At 49.2% G+C, this 27345-nt stretch overlaps 1 protein-coding gene across 1 annotated transcript; it reads left to right on the forward strand.

Annotated features, from left to right (window-relative positions):
• Positions 1 to 318: 318 nt before the first annotated feature.
• On the forward strand, positions 319 to 27025 carry LOC115408859 (collagen alpha-1(XX) chain). The gene is made up of 41 exons (XM_030119809.1): positions 319 to 375; positions 1280 to 1384; positions 4032 to 4175; positions 5941 to 6135; positions 6272 to 6484; positions 7170 to 7337; positions 9266 to 9385; positions 9471 to 9635; positions 9719 to 9877; positions 10010 to 10182; positions 10567 to 10696; positions 10979 to 11124; positions 11615 to 11744; positions 11830 to 11969; positions 12126 to 12252; positions 12343 to 12482; positions 12579 to 12711; positions 12870 to 13018; positions 13101 to 13230; positions 14001 to 14117; positions 14361 to 14507; positions 14698 to 14754; positions 14924 to 14962; positions 15200 to 15338; positions 15970 to 16112; positions 16192 to 16301; positions 16785 to 16943; positions 17010 to 17087; positions 17180 to 17266; positions 17343 to 17396; positions 17472 to 17567; positions 18230 to 18283; positions 18371 to 18424; positions 18510 to 18563; positions 18714 to 18785; positions 18870 to 18905; positions 18989 to 19055; positions 19213 to 19401; positions 19473 to 19550; positions 19639 to 19800; positions 26144 to 27025. The coding sequence occupies exons 2-41, from the start codon at positions 1321 to 1323 to the stop codon at positions 26167 to 26169; spliced, it is 4644 nt and encodes a 1547-aa protein (XP_029975669.1). The 5' UTR covers positions 319 to 375; positions 1280 to 1320; the 3' UTR covers positions 26170 to 27025.
• Positions 27026 to 27345: the final 320 nt, after the last annotated feature.

Genomic DNA, 27345 nt, shown 5'->3' on the forward strand with positions numbered 1-27345 from the left:
TGGCGGTGTGGTTATCTTTCTGTCGGCTCCTGAAAACCTGCTGTACTTCTTGGATCGAATGAATACTTCCCTTTTATCATCAGCTGAGTGGGAAGACAGCTTAATGGACACACAACATGTAGAGCGGTGTGTGTGTGTGTGTGTGTGTGTGTGTGTGTGTGTGTGTGTGTGTGTGTGTGTGTGTGTGTGAGAAGTCCATCCACCACCTGAACACCGCAGCCATGTGTAAACCAGGTATTTCCTGTTTGCAGGCTGCAGCCATGCCCCCCCGCCTCCTCGCTGCATCACGGCCGTCCCCCCCGCCGGGCCGGTGTGTCCTGCTGTCTGTCCTGCTGTGTGTCCTGCTGCTGCTGTGTCCTGCGGTCAGCGGCCAAGGTAGAGCTCCTCAGAGGACCATGTGACCACGTCCTCTAACACTCCTGTCCTCAGCTTGCGGTGATGCTTTGCTCCAAAAGCTTGAAATGATTCACGTCATCAGAGGAGCAGGGCCTCCGCTCGGCCTACTTTTGAAGAATCCCAGTATCTATATTGATTTTATGGCTACTTCAGGCCTGGTTTCTCTCCTGGAGGGAGAAGAGGAGCCATTGATGCTCAGCCTGCAAATCAGAGACACAACACTGAGAGTCTGTCTGGAGACGGTGTTGTTAGCCTGCTCCACCCTGACCCAGCCTCTCTGAATATCCCAGACTGTCTGATCGCCTGCCAGGGACCCGGAGGATGAAGACCCTACACACACACACACACACACACACACACACACACACACACACACACACACACTTGTCAGTAGAGGATGTGTTGAGTGCCGAGGGTCAGAAGTGATGGAGACACAGCTCAGTGATTCATGGTTTTTATGTTTCAGCCGTCTTCCCTTCCGTTCCTCCCCCTCCCTGCTCTTCCTCCCCTCACTGTAACTCTGACGATCCTCTGACGTGACCTTTGACTCCTGCGCCTCAGTCTGCAGCCAGCGTCCTCTTCCTGTTTCTGCGGCGGACAGAGGACAGTTCAGGCTTTGATGAGCGGGTGAGGCAGCTGGACAGGGGCGTGGATGGAGGATGGGAGCACTCGAACGTGAAAGGCCTCGTTTGTTGGGAAACTCCTGTTGGAAATAATGCAGATGAGGCCTGAACAAGAGGAGGATTGGACGTTGTTGATGTGGAAGCGAGCGGGGCCAGACCTCCTCTGATGAAGGCCTCTCGTCTTCTTTGTTCCTCCTCCGCTCATGAGCAAAATGTCCGACTGTTCCTGGTTTTCAGGCGGCTGTCTTGTTTCTGCCCAGGCCGCCTCAAGCTGACGGTCCTGTCTGAAGACAGGCTGCAGATGAAGTGGAAGGAGGCCGACGGACCCGTTCAGGGCTACAAGGTCCGAGTCAGACCCATCTCAGGTGAGACGCCACAGGAAACTGAACGTATGCACACAGGAAGACAACTTCAGAGTACAGCAGGCATTATTTTATAAAAACCCAGACACAGTTCAACACACAGCTATGATGGTATGAAGGTTCATATCAAATGGACTCTCTAAGGTGGTGGATTTAATAATAATCTCAGAATCATTTACAGGAACCGAGACACATGAATGAGCCAGAAACAAAAAGACTTCATCTGCATAAAGTGAGACTTTCTGTTCAGAGGCGTCTGTGGTTGCAGCAGTCATACTGGGGTCTAATGTGGCTCCATAGCCAACAGCAGAGGGCTGAGAGGGCGGCTCTGGAGTAGAGCCAGGCCGGGGCAAGCCAGATATCCTGGGAGAGTAGAGCTCCATCCAGCTGATGCTGTAGAATCCAGGAGGATCACCTGAGAGCTGAACCCGAACCTTTTACATCAACATTTCAAAAACTAAATGGACAGTCACTTCAACAAGCTCAGAGATCTTTATTCTATGTTAGAGTTAATCAGATTGATGCTTGGTTCAGTGTCTGAGGTAAATGATTCATTGAACGTCTCAGTAAGAGTCTCAACTCAATCGTTAGACCATCCGGTTCTGGGCATTATCCAGATTTCTTAGAATTATGGGAGTTATGGAGTCAGCAGTCTGGGAGTTCGTTCATTAAGGTGTTTAATTTTGTGGGAAAAGAAGCTGTTCACAGAGATAAAACCAAACCGAAGGAATTTAGAATGTCAACTAACTCAAAAACAAATCGAGACAGAAAATTCTTCTCGCCAATAATCATTGCCTTTTTAGAACAAATGGAGCAAAAGAAGTCTGGAATCATATTTTCATTTCCCAAACTGAACACGTGCTTCAGATTAAATCTCTTCTAAAGCCATCATGGGCACCGAGTGGGCTGAAGAAGAGCAGCAGTGGACGAGTCTTCCTCAGTGAGGAATCGTCAGTCATCACCAGTCGAGTCCAGAAGCTGCAGCTTTGGTTTGACGCCATTCCAGGGGTATTTATGGAAAGGGCCACCTGAACAGAAGATGCAGATGTCATTGGTGATGTGAAGCTGCATGTCAGGCACTTTTTGGTCACTTTTCAAAGTTGAAAGGACATTTGAGGACGATCAGATCATTCATCAATAATACCTCTGGCCTCAGACCAAAAACTGGCACATAAGGCGAAGACCGTGACCTGCAGGCTGTCCAGATCTGCATGGACCTGAAAATCTGGTGGAAAATGAAGAAAATGTTTCATGACGAGGCTCCAAACTGCCAGACTGATCTGGAAACGGGAAACAGGACCGGAGCAGAAAAGGACCAGCGATACCAGCAGAACCAGAACCTGCTATATGTGAAGGCTCAATGAAGGACCTCGGTCAGAGCTGAACGGTGTCTTTACAGTCTACTTTGGACTTCTTATGCATCTTTTCACCTGCTTCCTTCATATAATTTGGAGTAAAACAGTGTTTGTGTCCATAATGACAGATCTGAAGATCTCGCTGTTTTCATAGTGTTGAGGAGATGATTCCAAAATAATAGGAGGCTCAGTGAAGATGGCAGAGGGCTCGGCTGGAGGTGCTCTGTCCGTGTGGATGAACGGATAATGGAAGCTCTCCATTAGAGGAGTGAAGTTTCTGAAGTAATGACAGCTTGGAGCTCTGACCGTGAAGGAAATGCCTCATTACTGTTTACTTCCTCTGTGGTGTTGGCAGTGGTTAATAAATGTAATTAAATGGCTCCTGGTGTTCTGCCTGACTCTTTTCAAGAAGTTGGATGAAACTGAGCAAACTAGTTGAGCCTCTCTGGCCCCTCAGTGATGGGCTTTTTATTTCCTAATTCTAATTTGCTGTGTGTATTTACTGTTGACGTCCTTTTATTGATGATCCTGGTACTTTGGGTTAATGTCGTCAGAATTCGTTGGGTTAAGGGTAAGACAGGCTCCACAGCCGGTTCCATCCACTATTGAAGAGGAGGACAAAGCATTGATGACAGGATTGAAGAGTGAAGGAAGTGTGATCCTGCTTAGTACATAAAATAAAACTGCTGAATGCTGACTCCTGTAATGCTGCTGGACGGTACCGATTTGAATCTGGAGAACACCACAGAGAGACTCACTCCAGCCCAGCTGACCGTAAACATTAAAACCTCCAAAACTCTAATTTCCTCATGCAGGAAGACAAACCTCCAGACAAATGACAGTCATCTGTTGTAAGTCCTTATTATCCACAGCTGCTGCTTCCTCTCATTCAAAAATTCAGTTTTTCACCACTGACCGCGTCAGGTCGGCTATGAAGTCTGCTTTTTTCTCTGAACTTTGCTCAGCTGGATTATAACGCAGCTCATGTTAATGCACTGAGTATGCAGCTGCAGTAACGCAGAGTGAAGCCACAGCGGCTGGTCGGAGCTCCTCCAGACAGCCACGCTCCCCAGTGTTTCCTCACATCTCCTCCTGTTTAACCCTAACCCCTGGACACTCCGCTGTCAAAAAAAAACAAACAAAGAACAAGGATTTTTCAAATCATGGAAGCAGGTTTGACGTTAGGAGGAATTATCCAGAGCTGTCTGAGGTCTGGAGAGGGCCGGGTCTCTGGCGCCGGTGGCCATCAGGCTGTTCCACATCAACCATTTTAAAAGTGTGATTGTTGTGTCCAGATGAGCCGCAGCCCGAGCTGATGCTGACCACCACCAGGGGGCGGGCCACCGTGGCAGGACTGGACTCCCGCCAGGAGTACTCCCTCCAGGTGCTGCTGCTCAACGGCACTACGGAGAAGCTTCTGGCCAAGAGGCGCTTCACCAGTGAGTAGTGCTGATATTGCTTGTTGTTCTTCTCAAACTCTTGCTCCGGTCAGCGGTTTTCCCCTCAAACAGACGACACCGCCCACCAAACATGAGCTTCAGCAGCTTCACAAAGCTTCAGACGATTCAAAGAGTCGTTCAGTTCGTCTGAACCAGAGCAGGGAATGAAAACCAGAGACGAAGAGCTGGAGATCAATCCACCAGCAGCCAAACAGACGCACTGCTGAATCTGGAAGAAGGAGATGGGAGATGTAGAACAGTAAAAGGATAAAGTGGCGAAAAGGGGAAGGACAGACGGAGGTAACCCTCCATCAACCCGAAGAAGACTGAGTCCAAATAACAAAGAAGAGTCCTGGCAGACCGATCCACAGCTGACACTAAGAAAACTGTTCCACCTGTTTCGTTTTAATAAAGATAGAGAAAAAGTTTTCCTTTAAGCAGTGAAACAGCCGTATGCCTCAGCGACGCATCTCCTCAGTAAATTTGAAGTTAACTGGTGCTGATTCTGATAAATGGATTTAACTGGACACGTGCGGATGCAGGACTAGAGGAAGAACATCTAAGCTGCAGTCAGATCACTCTGCTACTGTCAGTGTTTCCACCGAGTCAAAGATGAGTCAAAGTATGATGGATGTTAAGTTCTTGATTTTATTTTGATTGGTATTTGCTCGTTTAGGACACTTTTATGTTCCTGTTTCCATTTCGCCCCAGAGGTTCTGTCCTGCACTGTTTAGCATTAAAGCCTCCAGGAGCAGCTGTCCGGCGTTTTGCTTTAAGGCTACGGCGAGTGAGTTAGCGTCGGACTACAGTCCTCTGCAGGTAGCTGTGACTGTAACAGAGCGTGTTTAGAGTCGCCCTCTGAACCTGCCGTGTGGAGGTCGGCGTGTCCCGACAGGCAAGGAAAACAACTCGGCGTGGAAATTTGCAACGCCGGCTCTCATGCCTGAATGATGACAGTCTGGGAATTCCTTCCTCGTGTGTCTTTCTTTCCCCCGCTGGTATTAACCCCCTCGGGGCTCCGCTCCGGCTCCTCCCTCCGCCGCCGCCGCCGTCTGCATCCTCTCCTGAATTACATCAAAGATTTACCTCTTGAAGCATTTCTGTGTGAGACGCCCAAAGCGGAAAATGTGCACACAACTAACAACAACATAACATAACACAACACACAACACAAAGACAACTCAATACAACTCACAAAAGGAAACCAAAACCATTAAACTCTGAGCTGCATGTAGTTCACTTACAAGTGCATTTTCAAGTTAATAGCCTACTGTTTCCAGAAGGACCAGAAACCCTGACTTTAATTCCTCTTTCAAAATAAAAGCACCTTTGCAGATAGTTACAATAGTAAACAACTTCAAACTAAAACTGGGTGGACTGAAGTTGAAAAATGAACTAAATAACCATCCTGAAGACAGAAGCAGTAACAGCATCACTTCTGTTGTTTTGTTTGTATAATTGAAAGTGAAATTGAAGCATTATAGAACTTCCTGGGATTTGTGTTCTGCAATTAAGAATTAAAGGCTGAACACTTCTGTCCCAGCCAGTACTCTTGTTGTGGACAGTATGACTGCTTTTTTCTACGAGTTTATTTTCTCTGCTGCTGTTACTCTTACGAATTCTTTGTGAACCACATCAAACTGCTGTTCCATCGTTGCGTTCAGCCTGTATTTCAGTTGACACTCCTTCTCTGGCAGCAGGTTTTTAGTCTTCATTCACATGAAGAAGCCCGTAGCCAGTGTCCTTACAGCTGTGTGTCCCTCAGTGGAGAGTCTGCGGGAGGACGAGATGATCCGGACTGGCAGTCGGGAGCAGAAGAAGAAGCTGCTGCCCGGCGGCTCGGGGTCTGGAGACCTGGACGATGCTACCGAGCCCCTGCTGGGCCTGCCCACGGTGTTATACCCAGAACCCACCACTGCCTCCGCCTCCGCCTCCGCCACTGCTGCTGCCACTACTGCAGGTACCGTCCTGACCTGGCAGCAGAAACGTCCTCAGGGTCAGAAGGTCAGATGGAGCAGGAGTTAGGGTCAGCTTTACGGTCTCCTGTTCAGCCCTGAGCCTTCGCCCGTCCGCTCTCCATAACCTGTCCTTTCCAGAGCCGGCGGCTCCTCAGACCACCTCCCGGCTCCCCGAGGAGGCTCCGGAGAGCGCCGCCCGCGAGAAGAGGAAGAGGAAGAAGGACCGAGAGCGAGAGCGAGAGCGAGAGCCTTCCACTGGGGAGAGGAGAGAGGTGCAGGATGGGAGCAGCCGGGGGAAAGCCGCCCCGGAGAAACCCCGCAAGGCGCCTCACCCCACCCAGCCCGTCACAGGTGAGGCTGACGGAGACCGGCCCGGTGTTCCCCCCTGAAACCGGGTCAGGCTTTCTGTTATCACCCGTGGATCTCAACATGTTGATGTCAACACCTCGTCATGTGACAGAGGTCCAATCAATCAGTCTTTTACTGCAGTCCCATCAGGTCAGACAGGAAGAGAGGGACACGAGAGACAGCAGTTCATCAGGACGTCTGTTTGCGGACAGTCAGGACGTCTGTTTGCGGACAGTCAGGACGTCTGTTTACGGACAGTCAGGACTTTTAAAAGGTTTTAAACGTCATGTTTCTGGAGGTTGACTGTTTGTTCAGGCAGTTCAGGTATGAACCCTGCAGGATGGGGGCTCTTCAGCCTCATGTGTGTTTAATGCCAGCACTGCACTCTGGGATTCTTCAGTGTCTTTTTACAGCGTTAAGCATGTCTTCCTGTGGCCACCTGCAGCTCGTCCTGCAGATCGTCCTGCAGATCGTCCTGCGGGGAAGGAACATGTGTTTCTGAGCATTAAGTGTTGGTTTGAGGGATGATGACAGGACGAGTGAAGGATAATGACAGACCGTCCTCCTGAGCTGCGGGGCTCATGTGTCCTCCAGGAACACACACACAGACACACACACACACACACACACGTCCGCCGGCCTCATAACCAGGAACACACACTCTGAAGTGTTTTGCTGGTGTGTTCAGGGGCGGGCCCCAGGAAGCCCTTCCGGTGTGAGACGGAGGCGGCGGCGGACGTGGTGCTGCTGGTGGACGGCTCCTGGAGCATCGGCCGGACCAACTTCAGACGCGTCAGGGACTTCCTGGAGGGCCTGATGGCGCCCTTTCGCATCGGGCCGCACCACATTCAGATCGGTGAGAACCGGAGGGGGTGAGAGGAAGTGCATGATGGTTTCAGTGGTCCGGCTGATCCGGGATATTGATCACCTGCTGGATCAGTCCCAGTGTTCTCATCCTCACTTGGTCTTTGGTGGAACCTCTGGTCCTGGACCCCTCTGATTCCGGATTGGATGATCCTGGATCGGTCATTGATCCTGGATCAATGAATCCTTTCATGCAACAGACTCCAGGTTCTGTGAAGCCTCAACAGCAAGAACACACAGAATGAAGAGAAACTGCGGTGTGCATGTTGTTTATGCCCCTCAGAAGTGTTTCAGCTCTTCATTCTGTCTCAGTAGAAACCAGTAGATTGACGGTGTTTCAGATGTTATCTCAGCTCGTCTGAACCACCTGTTTGATAATCAGCTGATTGAATGCAGAATGCTGGTCCAGCAGCTCGTCCAGTGGTTTGTTCAGACCAATAAATCAGTGTTATCCCCTCTCCACCCCCTCCACTGAGCGTTTCATCAGCTGCAGGAAGCTCCATTCCAGCAGGTTAGAGCGCCTCCTCCTGTTTCTGAGGTTATTTTGGTGAAAGTAACTAAAAGTAATGCAGACGTGTTGAATCACATCACGATTTGGAGACAGTTAATAATGTAACTAATTATATTTTATTAACAAATATAACCAAGTTATTTAATTGAAATGATGAAGCTGTCTCTATATTTTAAAAATGTTTCAATGCTGTGTATTTTTGTGAATGCTTTATGGCCTCGTGGCTGATATAATAGTTTTTCTTCTTGTGTTTTCTCTCCGCTCTGAAGTATCAAACCTCAGATAAAGACACATCCATCCTCTTTAATGTCATCATGGTGGGCTTCGAAGTAGCCAGACTGGTTAAAGGTGAACGTTGTCCTGATCCAGGAAGCAGTGGTTCTTCTTCTTCTTCTTCTTCTTCTTCTTCTTCTTCTTCTTCTTCTTCTTCTTCTTCTTCTTCTTCTTCTTCTTCTTCTTCTTCTTCTTCTTCTTCTTCTTCTTCTTCTTCTTCTTCTTCTTCTTCTTCTTCTTCTTCTTCTTCTTCTTCTTCTTCTTCTTCTTCTTCTTCTTCTTCTTCTTCTTCTTCTTCTTCTTCTTCTTCTTCTTCTTCTTCTTCTTCTTCTTCTTCTTCCTCGTCCTCCTCCTCCTCCTCCAGGTTTTCAGTCTCCTCTTGTCTGCTGCTCTCCGTTCATCTTCTGTCTGAAGCGGATCAATGAATGTTTACACAACGTTTGACAGGATGATCAGGCCTCCAGGAGAACTTCCTGTTCCGGTGGAGAGAGGGACGCTGCTCTGGCCATCACGGTGAATCTGTGATTCTGTGATCGATCTCAGGCTTCTGTTGAAGGAATCGTGTACTCACGCTGATCCAGGATATTTTTCACCTGGCGTGATGAATCCGGGTGTTCTCATCCTCACTTGGTCTTTAGTGCAACCAGTGAATCCTGAACACTCTGGATTGGATGAGCCTGGATCAGACATTGATCCTGGATCCATGAATCCTACTTTCATGGACCAGTCCCCAGGGGTCCAGTACACAGATGTGGTTTAGTGAAAAGTCTGAGTGTGTCAACTCTGAAATGAGTGAAACTCTGACATTAATATTTATATTATATTACATTAGCCTCTAAATATTTACTTTTTATGGTAAAACATGCTGGAAATCGTCATGGTTCTCCCATGAGATTGTTCCCAGGTCTCACCTGTTTGAACAATGTTTTCATATTTCACTTTAAGTGTGCTTCTCCCCGTCCGACTCGATCACTGACGCAGTGTTTCCTCCAGGATTATTTCAGCAGGCTCTCCGACGTAAACACATGACGCTTTACTGCAGATTCTGCTTCACAACAGTCACTTTGTGCCATCATTTCTCGGTCGGTCACGTTTTGTGTCTCGGTGCCATGAGGTTCCCGCCCTTGTGCTTCCAGGCCTGACTCAGTACAGCGGAGACCCCCGCACTGAGTGGCAGCTCAACAACTTCACCACCAAAGAGCAGCTGCTGGAGGCCGTGAGGAACTTCAGGTATAAGGGCGGAAACACCTTCACAGGTAGACTCACGCCACGTTTCCCCGCCGTCATCCTGGACGCCTTGACCTGGACGTCAGCATTGACCTGGTCCCGCCTCCCCGTCAGGCCAGGCGCTGCTGCATGTCATGGAGGAGAACATGAAGCCCCAGGCGGGCGCCAGGCCCGACACGCCGTTCTTCCTGGTCCTGCTGACCGACGGGAAGTCGCAGGACGACGCCATCGCTGCGGCCAATCGGCTCAAGAACGCGGGCGTGGAAATCATCGCCGTCGGTGAGGCCGGAAGGGAAACGGCAGCGTATTGACCCGAGAGAGCTTTTCATCGCGGTTCTGAGCTTTTCTGGTCTCTTCCTCAGGAGTGAAGAATGCAGATGAAGCTGAGCTGCGACAGGTGGCGTCGGAGCCGGTGGACATCAACGTCTACAACGTCAACGACTTCCCTCTGCTCAGCAAGCTGGTCGCACGGCTGGTGCACATCCTGTGTGGGAGGATCGAGGACCGCGGCATCACGAAACGTAACCGGCCAACTCTGTTAGACACTGATCATCCTTAAGACCCCCGACATGAATACGATCTGATGAGACTACCCTGAATCCAGCAACAGTCCACACGGTGTGTCTCACACACAGCGTCGTTGTGTCTTGAAGGCATGGAGCCGAGTCCCACGGCGGACCTGGCCCTCTCGTACCCCAGTCCCACTGACCTCCGCTTCTCTGAACTGGGATCCCGAGAGGTGAAGCTTCACTGGACCAGTCTGGCCAAGTCCGTCAAGCAGTACCGAGTGGTGTACCACAGCGCCGAGAGCCAGAGTCCACTAGAGGTCAGAGCTGCATCGTCGCAGTGGCATCAAGTCAGTAGCCAGTGTTCATCTGTATGTTGGATTTTTGGCAAACATGCCCAAAGGAGGGATCTCGAAGCTGGTTGGGATCTAGGACAGAGCCCTGAGGAACACCGGGAGACGGGGGGGGGGGGGCTGAATTTGAACAGAGATGTGATCTGAACCAGAACACTTTATAAACGTATAGTATACACAGGAATTCTGTTTTCATTTAATATATGAGAAACATGTTTCCAAAACCTCCCGTCCATGCCGTGTGGCTAAAGCCTGATGAAGAGGAAGGCCTTGGCTCAAACTCCAGCTTCCTGGCTGCTGCGCCGCGCCCGGCCGGTTCTCCCAGTAGTAACTGCGATGCTGTTTCTGCAGGTGGTGCTGCCTGGATCAGAGTCCACCGTCCGGCTGGAGGGCCTCTCCTCTCAGACCCTGTACCACATCTCCATCTTCCCGGTGTATGAGGCCAGCATCGGCCTGCCTCTCAGAGGAACCGTCACCACCAGTAAGACTGCAGCTCAGCAGGCAGATCAGACTCACTTCCTCCTCTGATACCCAGTGAGGGTGGTGTGGAGACATCCCTCATAATCCTTCAAACATGTCTACACAGGAGCAGTCTGAGCTTCTGTTGGATGTATCAGCGTTTAGCATTCCTCTCTTTTAATCCACTGACCTGTCACGGCAGGTCATGAGGGTGTTAATGAACTTTTCCATCCGTCAGATGTTTTATCCATCGCCAAACAGTCCAGGTTTATTTTTAGATCCTGCTGCTTTCCTTCCCTCGCAGTGCCTCTGGCCATGCCTGCTAACCTGCAGGTGGCGCCGTCCTCCTACAGCTCGCTGCGAGTCAGCTGGGACGGAGCAGCCGGAGCCACGCAGTACATGATCCTGTACTCCGCCCTGAGCCACGGGGAGCCCGACGACGCCAAGGAGGTGTGTGTGTGTGTGTGTGTGTGTGTGTGTGTGTGTGTGTGTGTGTGTGTGTGTGGTCATCCACTGGAGCAGGGGTTTTTAACATGCAGTCTGCGACCTCTAGTGGGTCCTCGGAGGAACTGCAGGGCGTTGCTAAAGCTTTGGTTCATTGGACATTGATTTTAACATTTACTCTTTTTTCCTACTATTTTTCCCACAAATTCAAACGTCTTTGAATACACACCAGCATGAACCCAACATGTTGTTACAAATGGAAAACTGGGGGTCAGAAGACGTTCTGTCAGTCAACAACGCATCCTGGAGCTCTGGCAGTTGGTAAAAGTTAGTTAACCTTTAATTCAGCAGCTCGATGGCGGTCGGTGGTCTGCTGCTGACCGGGTGTGATGGTGGAGTGTCTCCTCTCCTGTCCTGGGCCTCCTGCCAGTGCCAGGCCGGTGGAGAGGTTGACCTACTGAACATACTTACTGAGGGCTTGCTGCTGTGTGTGCAGGAGAAGTTCGGTGCAGATCAGACGGCGGTGGAGCTGTCGGGGCTGCAGCCGTCCACGGACTACTCCGTCACTCTGTACGCCCTGTACGACGAGGACCCCAGCGACCCGGTCACCGCCGTGGCCGCCACCTGTAAGAGCCTGACGCCTCCTCCTCCACCAGCCTGCTCTCTCACACGTCTGCTCATCTGAGTGGTCCGTCCTGGTGTCTCCCCCAGCGCCCCTCCCCCCGCCGGCGAGCGTCCACTTCCCCGTGGTCACCCACAGCGCCCTGAAGGTGAGCTGGGTGCCCGGCTCCGAGGGCGTGCCCGGCCACCGGGTCACCTACAGCACCAACCACGGCAGCGACGTCAAACAGGTAGCAGCGCGTTCACCAGCCGGGCCGTCAAAGTCACAGAAGATCACGCTAATCGTGTATCGGTGAAGACCTGGATCGATTAATGTGGATCCCAGAGTCAGATTCACGCCTTGAGCTCCCAGCAGGAGGATGAAGTGACTTGGTCCTTCTTTCCAGGTGGAGGTGTCAGGACTGAACTCGGTGCTGGTGCAGAACCTGTCCTCCCTGTCCAGATACCTGGTGTCGGTTCAGGCTCACTACCCACAAGGCCTTTCTGCAGCCCTCACCACCAACGTCACAACACGTGAGACACGCATGCTTCCTGTCCGACGGCCTCTGTTTGTGCACGTAGTTCTGAAGTAAGAAGTCCGGTGTCTTTGTTTCCTGTTCCCAGTGAAGGTCCCGCCCCCGTCGGACCTCCGGGTGTCCAATTTCTCCGGCAGCGAGATCACGGTGCGCTGGAGGCCTGCAGCCGACGACGTGGTTTCCTACCTCATCAAGTGGATCTCTCTGAGCGGAGGAGACCTCAGACAGGTGAGGGAGGGGTCACCGGGTCACGGCAGGACCAATACATTCAACAAACACACCTTTAATGTGTGTGTGTGTGTGTGTGTATGTGTGTGGCTTCAGCTGAGGGTGAGCGGCGAGAGTGAAGGAGCCATCCTGGAGGAGGTGGAGGACAATAAGGAGTACCAGATCTCTCTGTCGGCGCTGTACGGAGACGGAGCTCAGAGTGAAGCTGTGGCTGTTCGCTACAGCACCTGTGAGTCGCTGACAGACACTGAGAGTGTGATCCGAGCTCCATCTCTACACCACACCCTCAGTACACCACTGGAGTCAGGAACGTTTCACATCTGGGTGGATATAAAAGCGTGAAAGTGGTTCTTGCGGTTTCCTGTCTTCTCCTTTGGCGTGTCTCAGTGTCGGGTGGAGGTCCGTCCAGTGTGACGGTGTCTGAGGAGACGGCGGTCAGCCTGGTGGTCAGCTGGGTTCCTCCCAACGCTCACGTCCTCCAGTACCGAGTGTCCTATACCGCCCTGACGGGTGGAGCCGACGCCCAGGACAGCACCGTCAGTGACGTCCGCCTCGGCGCAGCGCCGGTCCGCACCGCCCGCCGTCTCTTCGCGGCCTCACCTGGTTTGTCGTCTGCAGGTCCTGGCCCCGGGCGGAGACGACCGGGTGCTGCTGGACTCGCTACAGCCGGACACCCGCTACAGCATCTTGGTCACGGCGGAGTACCGCGACCGAGAGGGAGGCAGCGGCTCCACGCAGGGCAAAACCAGTGAGTCAGACACACACTCATGGAACGAGGATGTGGCGGCTGGGTGAAGAAATCTCACCACAATAAGCGCATCTGAATTTCTTTTCAGCTGCCTTAAAGAAAGCCGTGCAAATACTTTTTAACAGTCTATTAGAATAAATTCTACATGTTTGATATTTGAGTTCAGAACACTGGAAGCAGGGACTCTTCCTGGAAGATGGAAGGGAAAACACTCAACCAGCAGGAGTGTTTTGCTTTAGATTCTAGAAAGTTTCCTCTTGTAATTTTTGACATGAAGAAACAGGTGAGACGAAGAACATGAGATGACTTTAACTATATTGAGGACAAAAATCTCTGTGTGCAGCAAGGTGACACATCTGAAGAGACATGAAAACATGATTGAGTCTGTTAAAAATGGTTGATGCAGCTCACTGAGCATGAGAGTGGGGTTTTCTGTCTCTGTGTGCTGATTAGCTGGTCGCTTTTTTGCTGTTTTGAAGTGTCATGCTGGCAAACTGAAATTCATACGGGTGACTTCTCATTTAGAGGGTTGACCATGTTTCCTGAGACCTGACCAGCGGCAGAACTCAACTTCTCACAGTTCATGGTGCTTAAAATAGTGTTAATGTAGCATGTAGTGTAGTATCGCAGTAGGTGTGGCTCACAGTGTGGCCATCTGAAATGTGTCTGTTTGTGTGTGTGTGTGTGTGTGTGTGTGTGTGTGTGTGTGTGTGTGTGTGTGTGTGTGTGTGTGTGTGTGTGTGTGTGTGTGTGTGTGTGTGTGTGTCCAGCCAGTTTGCGGGTGAGCAGTGTGAGCGTGGTCCGGTCAGATCACTCCAGCATCTGTGTGTCCTGGAGGCCGGTGTCTGCCGTCGACGGTTACCGGATCGTCATCCAGTCTGTTAAAGGTCATCTCCTCTCAGTCACACAGACTCAGTCAGTCCATGGATCCGTGCTTTATTTAGCAAGCATAAAGTTCCCTAAACATGATGACGATGACGATGACGATGATTATTCAGAGTTTTCTCTGATGAATTCACCTCAAAGCCTCTGTACCTGCTGCTCGTGTGTGTGTGTGTGTGTGTGTGTGTGTGTGTGTGTGTGTGTGTGTGTGTGTGCGTGCGTGCGTGCGTGTGTGTGCGTGTGTGCAGACAGACAAACCACTGAAGAACTGGTGTCGGACTCCAGCAGCAGCCACTGCTTCACCCAGCTGGAGGCGGAGACGCTGTATCGCATCAGCGTTCACTCACTGCTGGGCCCAGCAGAGGGCGCCGCAGTCTCCATACTCCACCCAACAGGTACAGCCCCGTGGAGAATACTCCTCCACTACTCCTCCAGCACTCCACCCACTCGTAGCACTCCTGTAGGTTCTGAATGATGCTGAAAATCCACTCTCACCCTCAGCTGATGTATGTTTTGGTGTGTCGTATCACACTGAGACGTCTTTACCCTCCTTCATCCGATTTGTTTTGATGTGCTTCATTTCAGCTGCAGCTCCGGCCAGAATCAACATCCACCCTCGGATGTATCCCATCCACAACGAAGGTTCAGTCCTTCTTCTTTACCTTCATGGGAGTTCAGAATGAAGTCAAAATGTTTCCAATGAGTGGGTTCGCTGAAAGGTTTCCTCAGTTCGCCACTCGCTGGAATGACAGTGAACCAGCTTCAGTCCCCGCTCTGAGCTGCTGTTGATCCACTGCTCCTTGTTTTACAGTCTGTCCTGAAGTCACCATCAGAAACAACGTCGTGAAAGGTCACACACACACACACACACACACACACACACACACACACACACACACCGCTCTACATTTTGTGTATTCCATTAAGCTGTCTTCCCACTCAGCGACCACTGAGGAGTTGCACCGGCTGTGTGTGTGTGTGTGTGTGTGTGTGTGTGTGTGTGTGTGTGTGTGTGTGTGTGTGTGTGTGTGTGTGTGTGTGTGTGTGTGTGTGTGTGTGTGTGTGTGTGTGTGTGTTTCTGGCTCAGGGTTCGACATGATGGAGGCGTTCGGCCTGACCCCTAAGGCTCACTCTTCGGTGGAGGGAGTAGCAGCAGAGCCCTTCGTCTTCAACACGCTGCCGGCCTACAGCCTGTACAGAGACGTCCAGCTGACCCAGAGCACCAAGTGAGGCCCGGTTCCCTCCAGCACCAGCTCCCTCTAGGTCCAGTTCTCTCTAGGACCAGCTCCCTCTAGGTCCAGTTCTCTCTAGGACCAGCTCCCTCTAGGTCCAGTTCTCTCTAGGACCAGTTGATCTAGGACCAGTTCCCTCTAGCACCAGCTCTCTCTAGGACCAGTTCTCGGACCATTTCCTTCTGTAAAATCTGTACATTGGGGCCCAAATTGTCCACATCCTGCAATATTTCTTCAAACAGCCGCCTTCCTTTGAGTGTTGGTGACTTGTACCCTGGACTGTTCTGGTTTTACTGAATGTCGTAGGTGTAGGAGGGACAGGATGCTGGAGCCTAGTGCTCTAAAGTCAGCCTGTTTACCCCCCGGGTCTGATGTGTTTAGCAGTCTGGTGACTTTTGAGTCTGTTGAGGCTTTCAGAGACCTGTTTGGTTTTTTGTCTCCTGAACCATTCCAGTCGAGTCCTCTGCTCCCTCGGCTCGGACACAGTCTCTAGTAGGGTCGGCCTCAGTGTCATCCATACTGGTCTTACCTGGAGAGCCGGGCGTTTCCACTGCTGCTGAACATGAGATCAAGCTGTTCAGAACCGTCCACCACACTGTGAACTGTAATTCCCCCCTCCTTCCAGGTTCATCCACCCTGCAGGTTTCTCTCCAGAGCACACCATCAGCATCGCCTTCCGCATGTTGCAGGAAACTCCCAGGGAGCCATTTGCTCTCTGGCAGCTCACCGACAATGACTTCCAGCCCAAGATGGGCGTGGTGATTGACCGTGAGTGGCAGCTCGCCGAGCATCAGACCGTTTGTCACCAGGCCTTGAAAACAGCCGAGCTGCTTTGGGTTCTCCACAGCTACGACCAAGCAGCTGCTGTACTTCAGTCTGGACTACAGAGGGGAGGTGCAGGAGCTGACCTTCGACCAGCCGCAGGTCCACCGTCTCTTCTACGGCAGCTTCCACAAGGTGCGCTCCAGCTCCAGCTCAGTTTGAGCTGTTGTGGAGGGATCGGTGCAGACAGAAATAAAGGGACGGATACAGAAACTGATGAAGAAATGCTGCAGTGCTTTAATAATCTGAATTCTGAAAGGTTTTATTTTTAAAGTGTGCAATTAAATTTCTGGGTCTGCATTGATTTTTTTTTTTAAAAGCACTTCATCTCTACAAGCACTTATTTAATGCACAAAACTCTTTAAATGTTTTCATACACCATCCTGCCAGAGAAGCAATGTTGCTTAAAACCAGTCAGTGGTGTAAAAAGGTTTGGGGAGCGAATTCTGGGCAGATACCATCCGATGGGACTCTCGCCTCTGGTCTGTTTCCATGTGAGGTTTTGGTGTAAATACTAAAGAAAGACAACAATACAGTGTCTTCCTTTATTGTGTTGCATGTATGAATAGTGAAGAAGGCTGAGAGTGTTGTTTGTTTGCTCTTCCTCCTCCTGAGCAGGTCCACCTGTCGGTCAGCCAGGTGAGTGTCTCCCTGTCTGTGGACTGTGAGCATGTGGGAGAGAGACCCGCTCGCCCCGTAGGCAGCCTGCCCACCGACGGCTTCGAGATGCTGGGAAAACTGACCAAGACCCGAGGACCCAACAGTGGATCTGCCCCGGTACGCCTCATCCAGCTCCGCCCGGTCCGGCCCGGATCTGTCTCTAACCTGTGTGACTGCTCACAGTTTCAGCTGCAGTCGTTTGAGATCATCTGTAACACCACCTGGGCTTCGGAGGACACCTGCTGTGACCTGCCTGGAGTGGTCAGTGCGAGCGGGATGGAGCAGTCTGAGCTCTGCTCTGGTTTTGGGAGATGCTTGATGGAACGTGTGTTTTGTGGGTGGGTGTGTTTCAGAGAGATGATGAGAGCTGTCCCACGCCTGCTTACAGCTGCACCTGTTCCTCCGACATCCCCGGAGCTCCCGGTGAGCCGGGACCAAACGTACGTCCCGTCAGATCGACTCAGAGCGTCGACCGGCTGGAAACAGCTGATCCTGGTGTTTCCTCTTCCTGTCCAGGGCAAGCCGGGTCCTCGTGGGGAGAAGGGTGAGAAGGGCGAGCGAGGTCAAAAGGTGAGGCTGAACAGCTGATTGGAAGCGCCGGTCCGTCTGTTTCGCTCAGTGACTTGTGAGTGACCGTGTCCTCAGGGGGAGGTGGGTCCTCCAGGCAAGCCTGGATATGAGGGAGGCCTTGGAGCCGTGGGCCGTCCTGGACCGCTCGGGATCACTGTGCACGGCAAAGTGGTGAGCACTCCGTTACTCTCACACACATTTGATGAAGCAGTTCAGTCGAACTGCAGCCACCCGGTGCATTGAGACATGTGGGCGTGGTCAGTGTGGAGCTTCTGATTCCAGCCTGACTGCAGGGACCGCCGTCTGGTTCCACTGTAGCACCTGAATGAAGACCACCTGCTGATCAGGATCAGACCGATTCACTGGGAAGTCTTCAGTCAAATGACACTGACTCTTATTAATGGCTTCATTGCTTATAATGGTCATGTCTTTATGTTTTTAGATCATTATTGCATTATCAGTTGAGCGTAGCGCCTCGGCTAGAATGACTGTTTGACTCTGGAAATAAACACCATGCGTGAAAACTGTCATTCTAATCAAGACCTCCAGACCAAGACCGGGAAAGAAAAGAAAGTAGCCAATAGAAATCAAGTAGAAAATGACTTTTTTATCAAGAGAAGACTTATTTAGAGTCGAGCTCCTGTCAGTTCAAGTCTCAGGTCTGGATAGCAGAGTTTCCTAGCCCTGGTCTGTTAGCGTTAGCTCCTCCCAGTGTTTAGGACTGTCAGGAGGCCGTGTGTGTGACGGCAGGTAGGCGAAGCGACGGGCCTCCAGTCAGCTGTGAGCGCCTCGTGCAGCTGGAGTAACGGTCTTCTGTCTCGTGTTGTGAGCAGGGTCCACCGGGTGTGCGAGGAGAGAAGGGAGATCCAGGACGGCCTGGAGGACAGGTGAATTCAACAAGACAAGTCAGACTGCCCGGATCTCTGTGCTGTTGAGTATAAACCTGCCTTTACTCCTCCTGCTGTCTCCTGAAGGGCCTACCAGGACCTCCGGGTCCCAAAGGGAAGGAGGGGATCGCTGGCCCCCAGGTGCTCCGCCTCCGGTCCGCCACGCCAGACGGCGCCTGCTGAGGGTTGAGTGAGCTTCCTGCTGAGATCTGCTCCTGTCTTCCAGGGCATCCGGGGAGTGGAGGGCAACATCGGAGCGCCCGGCATCACTGGACCCCGAGTAAGGCTGATCAGATCCGTCCGTCGCTCTGCACCGACGCTCACATCCTGTTCGGGGTTTGGGGTTTTTGGTGACCTCTGACCTCTGTAATCCCAACAGTCTGTGGTTTTGTGAATGTGTTGGTCTGACACGGATCCATGTGTCACGCAGGGCTTCCAGGGAATGCCTGGATATCCTGGTCCGATGGGGGAAAGAGGCCCTGCAGGGCCGGTGGGACCTACGGTGAGCCTGAGGGACAAACTCGTCTTCCCTCTGTCCTCTCATGCTCTGTTGTCCATTTTTACCGTCCTGCTGTTCATCTCACAGGGTCTGCCAGGGGACAAAGGCGAACGAGGAGAAAAGGTGCCAGACGCCGTCAGAGCCGGAGTGTTCTTGGTTGTTGCTGCAGCAGCAGTGGGTTGATCTGGTGTGTTTCTGATCCGCAGGGGGAACCTCAGTCCATGGCTGTGATCTACCAGCTGGTCACACAGGCCTGCGAGCAACTCGTACACAGTGAGTTCTCCTGAGAACACGGGAGCTTCTGATTGGCCGCTGCAGCTGTTATGGTCCTGGCGGTGGCGTCGTGAGCAGTTCAAGGATGTCGGGACGTTTGTGTTGGAGTCCCGTCGGCGCTGAGCCCCTTCAAGACCCGCTTCTCTTCCTGTTTCAGAGGAGGTGCTGAAGCTCGATGCCTTCATCAACGAGATCAGCCGGAAGCCGGCTCCCATCGAGGAGCCCGCAGGGGCCCCGGGAGAGCCGGGCATCCCGGGGCCGAAGGGCCCCCCGGGCACCAGGGGGAGCCAGGGCCGTGTGGGGGCCAGGGGGAGGCCGGGTAAACCGGGATATCCTGGAGAGCAGGGTAAGACTGAGGACGAGACACCGGCCCGGTCGGCGTCGGCGTTCAGTCAGCAGCTGGTTTCTGTCCGTCAGGGAGAAGAGGAGCGTCCGGGAACAAAGGAGACCCCGGCGCCAACGTCCACGGACCCCCGGGCATCAAGGGATTCGCAGGTTCCTTCCCACAAGTCCTGTCAGGCTCCGTCCTGTCCGGTCGGTCTGCCAACTCGCTCCGATGCTCACGGTCGATTCACATCCACAGGCACCGCCGGCGAGTCCAAGGTGGGAGACCCGGGGCCTAAAGGAGAGGACGGGAAGCTGGGACCGCCCGGAATCCCTGGACCTCCCGGTCAGCCTGGAGAGATGGGTCCACCGGGTGTGTGTGACAGCAGTGGAGGCTGCCGCAGTGTCTCCCAGCAAACAGGTTGGTCTAAATCTCCTTTACTAAACAAGCTCCTCATCCTCTTCTTTCCAGTGGTTCTACATCCTCAGGTTGGTCTTCCCTGATCAGAGGGAAGAGAAACTGCTTATTGAAAAGGGAAGGAAGCTTTTTCTTCCTGCGATTTGAAGGATTGACATTTTCAATGAAAGCTGGGGGACTTCTAAGTGGTGTGGACGTAGTTTGAAGTCTCTAACTTGATTTTTTTCTTTTTTTTCTTTGGCTCAAAGTGATTTTTATTGAAGATTCTGTCTTACATAACAGGATACAATACAGATAGCTTTTTGTTTATAACCCCGTCACCCTTGAACACCCCAGAACCACCCACCCTGTTGCACCATTACAGAAAGGAAAAGAAATATCAATAATGAAACAAAAATTAGAGAATCAAAATCCAGTCACTAAAACCAGAGTACTCCTTTAAGATAAGTGATGGTTCCACCTTTTTAATCTGATCCAAAATAGGTTGCCAAACACGAAAAAAATTGCTAGCACTGCCTCTTATGGAGTACCTTATTTTCTCCAGAGTTAGATGATGCAGAAGCTCAATGAACCATAATTTGAAAGGTGGTGCACGTTTTTCTTTCCAATTTAGCAAAATGAGCCTTCGGGCAATGAGTGTGGCAAAGGCTACCACCACCTTACATTTTTTTATTCGGATTAGAGAATTGTAAATTGATGCCAAATATCGCAGTTATGGGTTCTGGTTCAATATTGACCTTTAATGCATCAGAGAGGAACTTGAATATGCACTGCCAAAAAGGTAACAATTTTGAAGAAGACCAAAACATGTGGGATACTGTAGCTGGATCAATTTCACAGCGATCACAAGTTGGGTCTGTGTCTCTCTTTATTTTAGCTAGTCTAACTTTTGACCAGTGCAATCTGTGGATGATTTTGAATTGAATTACTCTATGCCTTAGGCATATTGAGGATGAGTAAATATTATTTATCGCAGATTGCCATTCATCCTCAGAAATTGCAGTTTCAAGTTCCTCTTCGCACTTTGAGCCAGTGGTTGTACATTATGGGAATTAATCACATTATAAACTTTACCTATAAGTCCTTTTGAGAATGTATTCATGTCCAAAATTGTTTCAAGCAGAGTCTGGTGGACATGAGGGAAAGTAGTTGAATGATGTTGACATGAAACTGCGTAGTTGAAGATATCTGAAAAACTGAGAGTCATGAATCTGAAATGCTGTTTTCAGTTGTTGAAATGAGGCGAATAGTCCTTCGACAAACATGTCTTTCAGAGTCCTCAGGCCGTTTGCATCCCAGGCTGTAAAACATTCATCCATAATTGAAGGGACAAACATGTGATTATGTGCAATAGGAGCAAGGACTGACATATCATTCAAATTAAAACTCCTTCGAAATTGTGCCCAGATTTTAAATGAGTGCTTAACAACTGGATTTGCAGAGAATTTGCATAATGATTGAAGCAAAGGTAGTCTTGAACTCAAGGAATGTAAACAGGCAAAACTGCAAGACATCTTTTCAAGTTTAAGCCATTTGGAATCACAGCTACATGAATGCCAGTATAGCATTGAGTGGATATAAGATGCCCAATAATAATATTGAAAGTTAGGAAGTGAAAATCCACCATGTTCTCTGTGTCGCTGCAAAATATTTTTATAGATACGCGCAGTTTTCCCATTCCATATAAATGAGGATATCAACTTGTCAATAAAAGAGAAAAAAGTTCTCGATAGAAATAGAGGTACGCACTGAAGTAAACTTAAAAATTTAGGTAAGACATTCATTTTGATAATATTTATTCTTGCTCCTAGTGATAATGGTAATGTACTCCATCGTCGAAGGTCCTGTTTGTCCAAGGTCTAATAAAGGGATGAAATTTGCTTTGTACATGTGTTTATAATTTTTTGTTATCAATATACCTAGATCAGTGTATTTTGTTGGGCTACAACATTTATGGGCATTAGTTCACTCTTCTGCATGTTACTTTATAGCCTGATATTTTTCCAAAGTCCTCTAGGAGACCAAGTGACCTTACTAGGCTCTGGAGTGGCTCAGAAACAAACAAAAGTGTGTCATCTGCGTATAAAGATACTTTATGAACAGAGTCACCTCTTTAGTCTCGAACTTGATTTTTGAAGATTTCAGAGGCCCAGTGCAGAATCTGTCAGCGGCTGACAGATTCCGACATTCGCTGACAGATTCTGCAAAGTGAGCTTTAAGTTGGCCTAGGAAAGGCCGAGAGAGCTGGGAGTGGGCTCAAATGAAAGCTGAGGGACTTCTAAGTGGTGTGAAAGTAGTTTCAGATCTGTAAGTTTGTTTATGAAGATTTTAGACCCCCACTGCAGAATCTGTCAGTGGGTGACCAATTCAGACATTCGCTGACAGAAAAGGAAGGAGAGCGGAGAGGACGCTGGCGCTGATTGTTCGCCGCTTATCTTCAAATCCGCCCAACCTATGAACGATTTCCACTGTAGTGTTAAGCTAAGCACTACAGTATTATTAAAACACTCTCATTTTGCCGTTTTTGGAGAGTTGTTGAGTCGCGTTTTCCTGGGGCTTACCTGGATGATCCAGTACGCCAGAGCGGCCTCTGCAATAACCCTGGGGTCCCAGTTAGGTCTCAGTTGATTTCCGAAAATTTTAGAAGCCCTAAGGATAATCTGTCAGTGGATGACAGATTGTGAATTTTCGCTGTCAGTTTCTGTGAAGTGAGCCCTAAGTCGACCTCGGAAAGGCGTACAGAGCTGGTTGTGGTCTCATATGGATGCTCGGTTCAAAGTGCATGCTATAAAACCCTGTTTGAGTCGTGATGACCATTGGTTGCCAAGTTATAGGAGTTTGAAAGTGCAATCCTGCGATTGGCTATTACTTTTTTTTACAAATGAGCTAGAGTGCTGGGGGTGGGCTCAAATGAAACCTGTTGGACATCAAAGTGGTATGAAAGTGGTTTCAAGTCTCTAACTTGATTTTTTAAGATTTTAGAGGCCCAGTGCTGAATCTGTCAGTGGCTGACAGATTCAGACATCCGCTGACAGATTCTGCAAAGTGAGCTCGAAGTTGGCCTACGAAAGGCCTAGAGAGGTTTGGGGGTGGTCTCATTATAGGAACGCTTGGGTCAAAGTGCATGCTATGACTCCCTGTTTGAGTCAGTGTGACCATGAGTTGTCAAGTTATAGGACTTTGAATGCGTCATCCTACGATTGGCTATTACATTTTATGCCAATGAGCTAGAGTACTGGGGGTGGGCTCAAATGAAAGCTGGGGGACATCTCAGTGGTTTCAAGTCTCTCAGTTGATTTTTGAAGATTTTCTTGGAAAGTCTGCGAGAGCTCGGAGTGGGCTCCAATGAAAGCTGAGGACTTTCTAAGTGGTGTGAAAGTAGTTTCACATCTGTAAGTTTGTTTATGAAGATTTTAGAGGCCCATATGGACATTTGGGTCAAAGTGCATGCTATAACACCCTGTTTGAGTCGATGTGTCCGTTGGTTGCCAAGTTATAGGAGTTTAATGCGGCATCCTGCGATTGGCTGTTACCTTTCATGCAAGTGAGCTAGAGAGCTGGGGATGGGCTAAAATGACAGCTGGGAGACTTCTAAGTGGTGTGAAAGTAGTTTCAAGTCTCTAACTGGATTTCTGAAGATTTTAGAGGCCCAGTGCAGAATCTGTCAGCGGCTGACAGATTCTGACATTCGCTGACAGATTCTGCAAAGTGAGCTCTAAGTTGGCCTAGGAAAGGCGTAGAGAGCTGGGGGTGGTCTCCTGTGGACTTTTGGGTCAAAGTGCATGCTGACTCCCTCTTTGTGTCGATGTGACCATTACTTCTCAAGTTATAGGACTTTGAATGCGTCATCCTGCAATTGGCTATTACATTTTATGCCAATGAGGTAGAGAGCTGGGGGTGGGCTCAAATGAAAGCTTGGGGACATGTAAGTGGTGTGAAAGTGGTTTCAAGTCTTGAACATTTTTATGAAGATTTTAGAGGCCCAGTGCAGAATGTGTCAGCGGCTGACAGGTTTATACATTGGCTGACAGATTCTGCAAAGCGAGCTCTACGTTGGCCTAGGAAAGGCCTACAGAGGTTGGGGGTAGTCTCATATGAACACTTGGGTCAAAGTACATGCTATAACGCCCTGTTTGAGTCAGTGTGTCCATTGGTTGCCACGTTATAGGAGTTTAAAGTGGCATGTTGCGATTGGCTGTTACTTGTGTTGCAAATGAGCGAGAGTGCTGGGGTGGGCTCAAATGAAAGCTGGGGGAATTCTAAGTGGTGTGAAAGTAGTTTTACATCTGTAAGTTTGTTTTTGAAGATTTTTGAGGCCCTGAGCACAATCTGTCAGTGACTGACAGATTCTGAATTTCACTGACAGTTTTACCTCGGAAAGGCGTAGAGAGCTGGTTTTGGTCTGATATGAAAGCTGGGTGACTTCTACGTGGTGTGGAAGTAATATCAAGTCTCGTAGTTAATTTTAAAAGATTTTAGAGGCTCAGTGCTGAATCTGTCAGTGGTTGACAGATTCCAACATTCGCTGACAGATTCTGCAAAGTGAGCTCTAAGTTGGCCTAGGAAAGGCGTAGAGAGCTGGGGGTGGTCTCAAATGAAAGCTTGAGTCACAGTGCATGGTATAACACCCTGTTTCAGTCGTTATGACCATTGGTTGCCATGTTATAGGACTTTGAATGTGGCATCCTGCGATTCTCTATTGCTGTTCATGCAAATGAGGTAGAGAGGCACGTATTGGACTTAATGTGTTCTCTGGCTTTTTTTCTATGCAGTGCAAGGAGAGTGTGCCCTTGTGGAGACATTTTCACCTTAGACGACAGGATGGGAGCACTTGGGTACATGTAAAGACCTCCTCAGTGCAGAACTTGGCCAAGGAATGAGCTAGAGAGCTGGGGGTGGGATAAAATGAAGGTGGTCTGGCCCACTGACATTCTCTTTTTATTTGTCTTCTTAAAGCGATACTTTAACATTTTGGCAAATTGGCCCATTTAGCGCAATTATTTAGTCATTTCGAACAATATACTTACTTTTTTTGTGAGGGCGAGCTGTTGTTTATTCAGAGGTGAGTCGGGAAGGACGGGGAAGGATTTTCGGGACGGACACAATGGAAGTGGATGGTATTTTGGTTCCCCCTCGTCAAACTCATCAAATACACAATCCAACAACCCCAAAACACTTTGGTGGGCAAATTATAATCCGCAAATTCACTACGCTGTGGAACACCAACAAATAATATTGTAGCGTTACGAGACTGAAGGAAATACTGGGAACTACTTTTTCTTTTGAAATCACTACGCAAAGACAAGTAGTTCTGTCTTATCAATCTTCGCATAAACAACTCAATCTCGTAATTTTGCATTAATACTTCACAGCGTAGTGAATGTGCGGATTATAATTTGCCCACCAAAGTGTTTTGGGGTTGTTATATTGTGTATTTGATGAGTTTGACGAGGGGGAACCAAAATACCATCCACTTCCATTGTGTCCGTCCCGAAAATCCTTCCCCGACTCAACTCTGAATAAACAACAGCTCGCCCTCACAAAAAAGTAAGTATACTGTTCGAAATGACTAATGAATTGCGCTAAACGGGCCAATTTGCCAAAATGTTGAAGTATCGCTTTAAGAGTGAACAGTCTTTGGTCTGAGAATCCATGTGTGATGTGATCGTCTGTTCTGTGGAAAACTACTGAGTTTTGTTGGACATTAGATCAGTAGGATTAGCACTGAATGTACAGGAATGTGTTCTATTTATTTGAGCAACTTTTTGAATACTTTGGGGTCATTGTGTGTAGATATTTAAATTAAACTTGAAGTATCTTCAAAGATTTCATTCAGCCTCCTCCGTATAGTCAGAACTTTCATATTTAAATATATCTTCTCTGTATAACCAGGTACATTCATATGGACTCATCAGAGGCTTCTTAATATTTGTTTTGTATAGCTAAAACAATCTGTCATCGAGGAAGATAACGTATACATCTCCCCAGCTTTATTCATTTTTTCTCGATATTTAAATATTTTTCTGAATTTGAAGCTATAAAAAATCATGTAACCCAAACACAGAGTTCAGGAAATGTAGATGAACACTGTTGGAGTCTAAATACTGTGACACACTGGTACAGATTGAAGATTTCCAGTCTGGTGCTGTGCTCCATGTGAAGCAGTTTCAAGACAGAGAACCGTTCAGGACACTGCATTTCAGCTGCGTTATCCCGTTTTTACTGATCATTTCCTTCTGTGTGTGTGTGTGTGTGTGTGTGTGTGTGTGTGTGTGTGTGTGTGTGTGTGTGTGTGTGTGTGTGTATGTGTGTGTGTGTGTGTGTGTTGCCTCTCTTCCTCCAGAAGACTCTTATTATGGCTACCAGCCCTGAACGAAGTGACCGGCTGCTGAACGACAGACTAAGGATGAAGCCCCGATGCGCCGCTGAAGGTCGGATGAGTTGAACTTATAACTGACTGACGTGGAAACTCCACTGGACGTGGACACACACACACACACACACACACACACACACACACACACACACACACACACTCACAGGAAGGATGTCTGGTGTCTCCTGACAGCTCTGGGCTTTTCTCTGAGCTGAGCTGGGAGGTGAATTGATGCAGTTTCCTCCCGGTGGGATCAGCAACGTCTCACGCCTCGCGCTCGCACTGAAAACTTTTGTGACTGTGTTTTCTGTAAACGTGCACTGTAGTTCAGCCATCTGTCTGGTTCGTGTGTATTTCATGTGCCGTTCTAACCTTAAACTGCCTCAAGGATGATGAGAGTGATCCGTGGGGAAGCTCTTCCTCCTCCATGGTGTGACTGATACTGTGAGAACGTCTCGTCATGTATGATAAATGTATATTGATTATTGTATTTACTGTATCGTATTCATGTATATTTTATACCATATGAAATACTGATCAATTATGTTTACATTTTCTTCTTCTGGGTGGTAAAAGCGAAAAAGATGGTCCGACTCTCTTCATCTCTTTTGTTTTGTATTTTTTAATAAAATCCCTGAAGTTGTCTCATGAATCGTGACGTTTCCACTTTTTTCTAGACATCCTGAATCAGTCAAGAGATAGTTACTTTCAAATGCAGGATATCGGTAGGAAAAGGAAAAACTGATGCTGGAAGTGTGTGAGATGCAGCACTGGAGTGAAGTCATTTCAGTCTGTCCTGACTGTGATTTTGCAGACTTTATTAAACATCCCGATTATTCATAAATGGGATCATTAATGTTGATCCCAGGTGGAATCATTACTGAGGGAATCTTTTCCAGTTGCAACATCAGTCTGTCCACAACTCTTTTCAAAATAAAAGCAAACTCAAAGCCTTGAGGATCAGTCTGTCTTCTGTACTACTTTATCTGAAGATCACTGTGTACTGCGCCATTTTCACAACTTCATGACGTGAACCTGAATGCCTTTGGCCACGCCCTGAAGTCTGCTCTGGGCAGGCTGAACCATGAAGATGCGCTGAATCACAGCCAACACTGGCACATGACCGCTTTAAAGAAGAAAAACATCCATCAATCATCTCACTTTATTTTACA

This window comes from Salarias fasciatus, chromosome 20 (assembly GCF_902148845.1).
Source record: "Salarias fasciatus chromosome 20, fSalaFa1.1, whole genome shotgun sequence".
In the NCBI taxonomy this organism is placed as follows: domain Eukaryota; kingdom Metazoa; phylum Chordata; class Actinopteri; order Blenniiformes; family Blenniidae; genus Salarias; species Salarias fasciatus.

What these genes read in the sequence shown, in the direction of transcription:
- LOC115408859 (XM_030119809.1), top strand. Translation starts at nt 1,321, where the DNA reads ATGAAGTGGAAGGAGGCCGACGGACCCGTTCAGGGCTACAAGGTCCGA. An exon ending in CACCGCCGTGGCCGCCACCT is followed by an intron (nt 11,745 to 11,829) that starts GTAAGAGCCTGA and finishes TGTCTCCCCCAG; the next exon opens with CGCCCCTCCCCCCGCCGGCG. An exon ending in GGGCATCAAGGGATTCGCAG is followed by an intron (nt 19,551 to 19,638) that starts GTTCCTTCCCAC and finishes TCACATCCACAG; the next exon opens with GCACCGCCGGCGAGTCCAAG.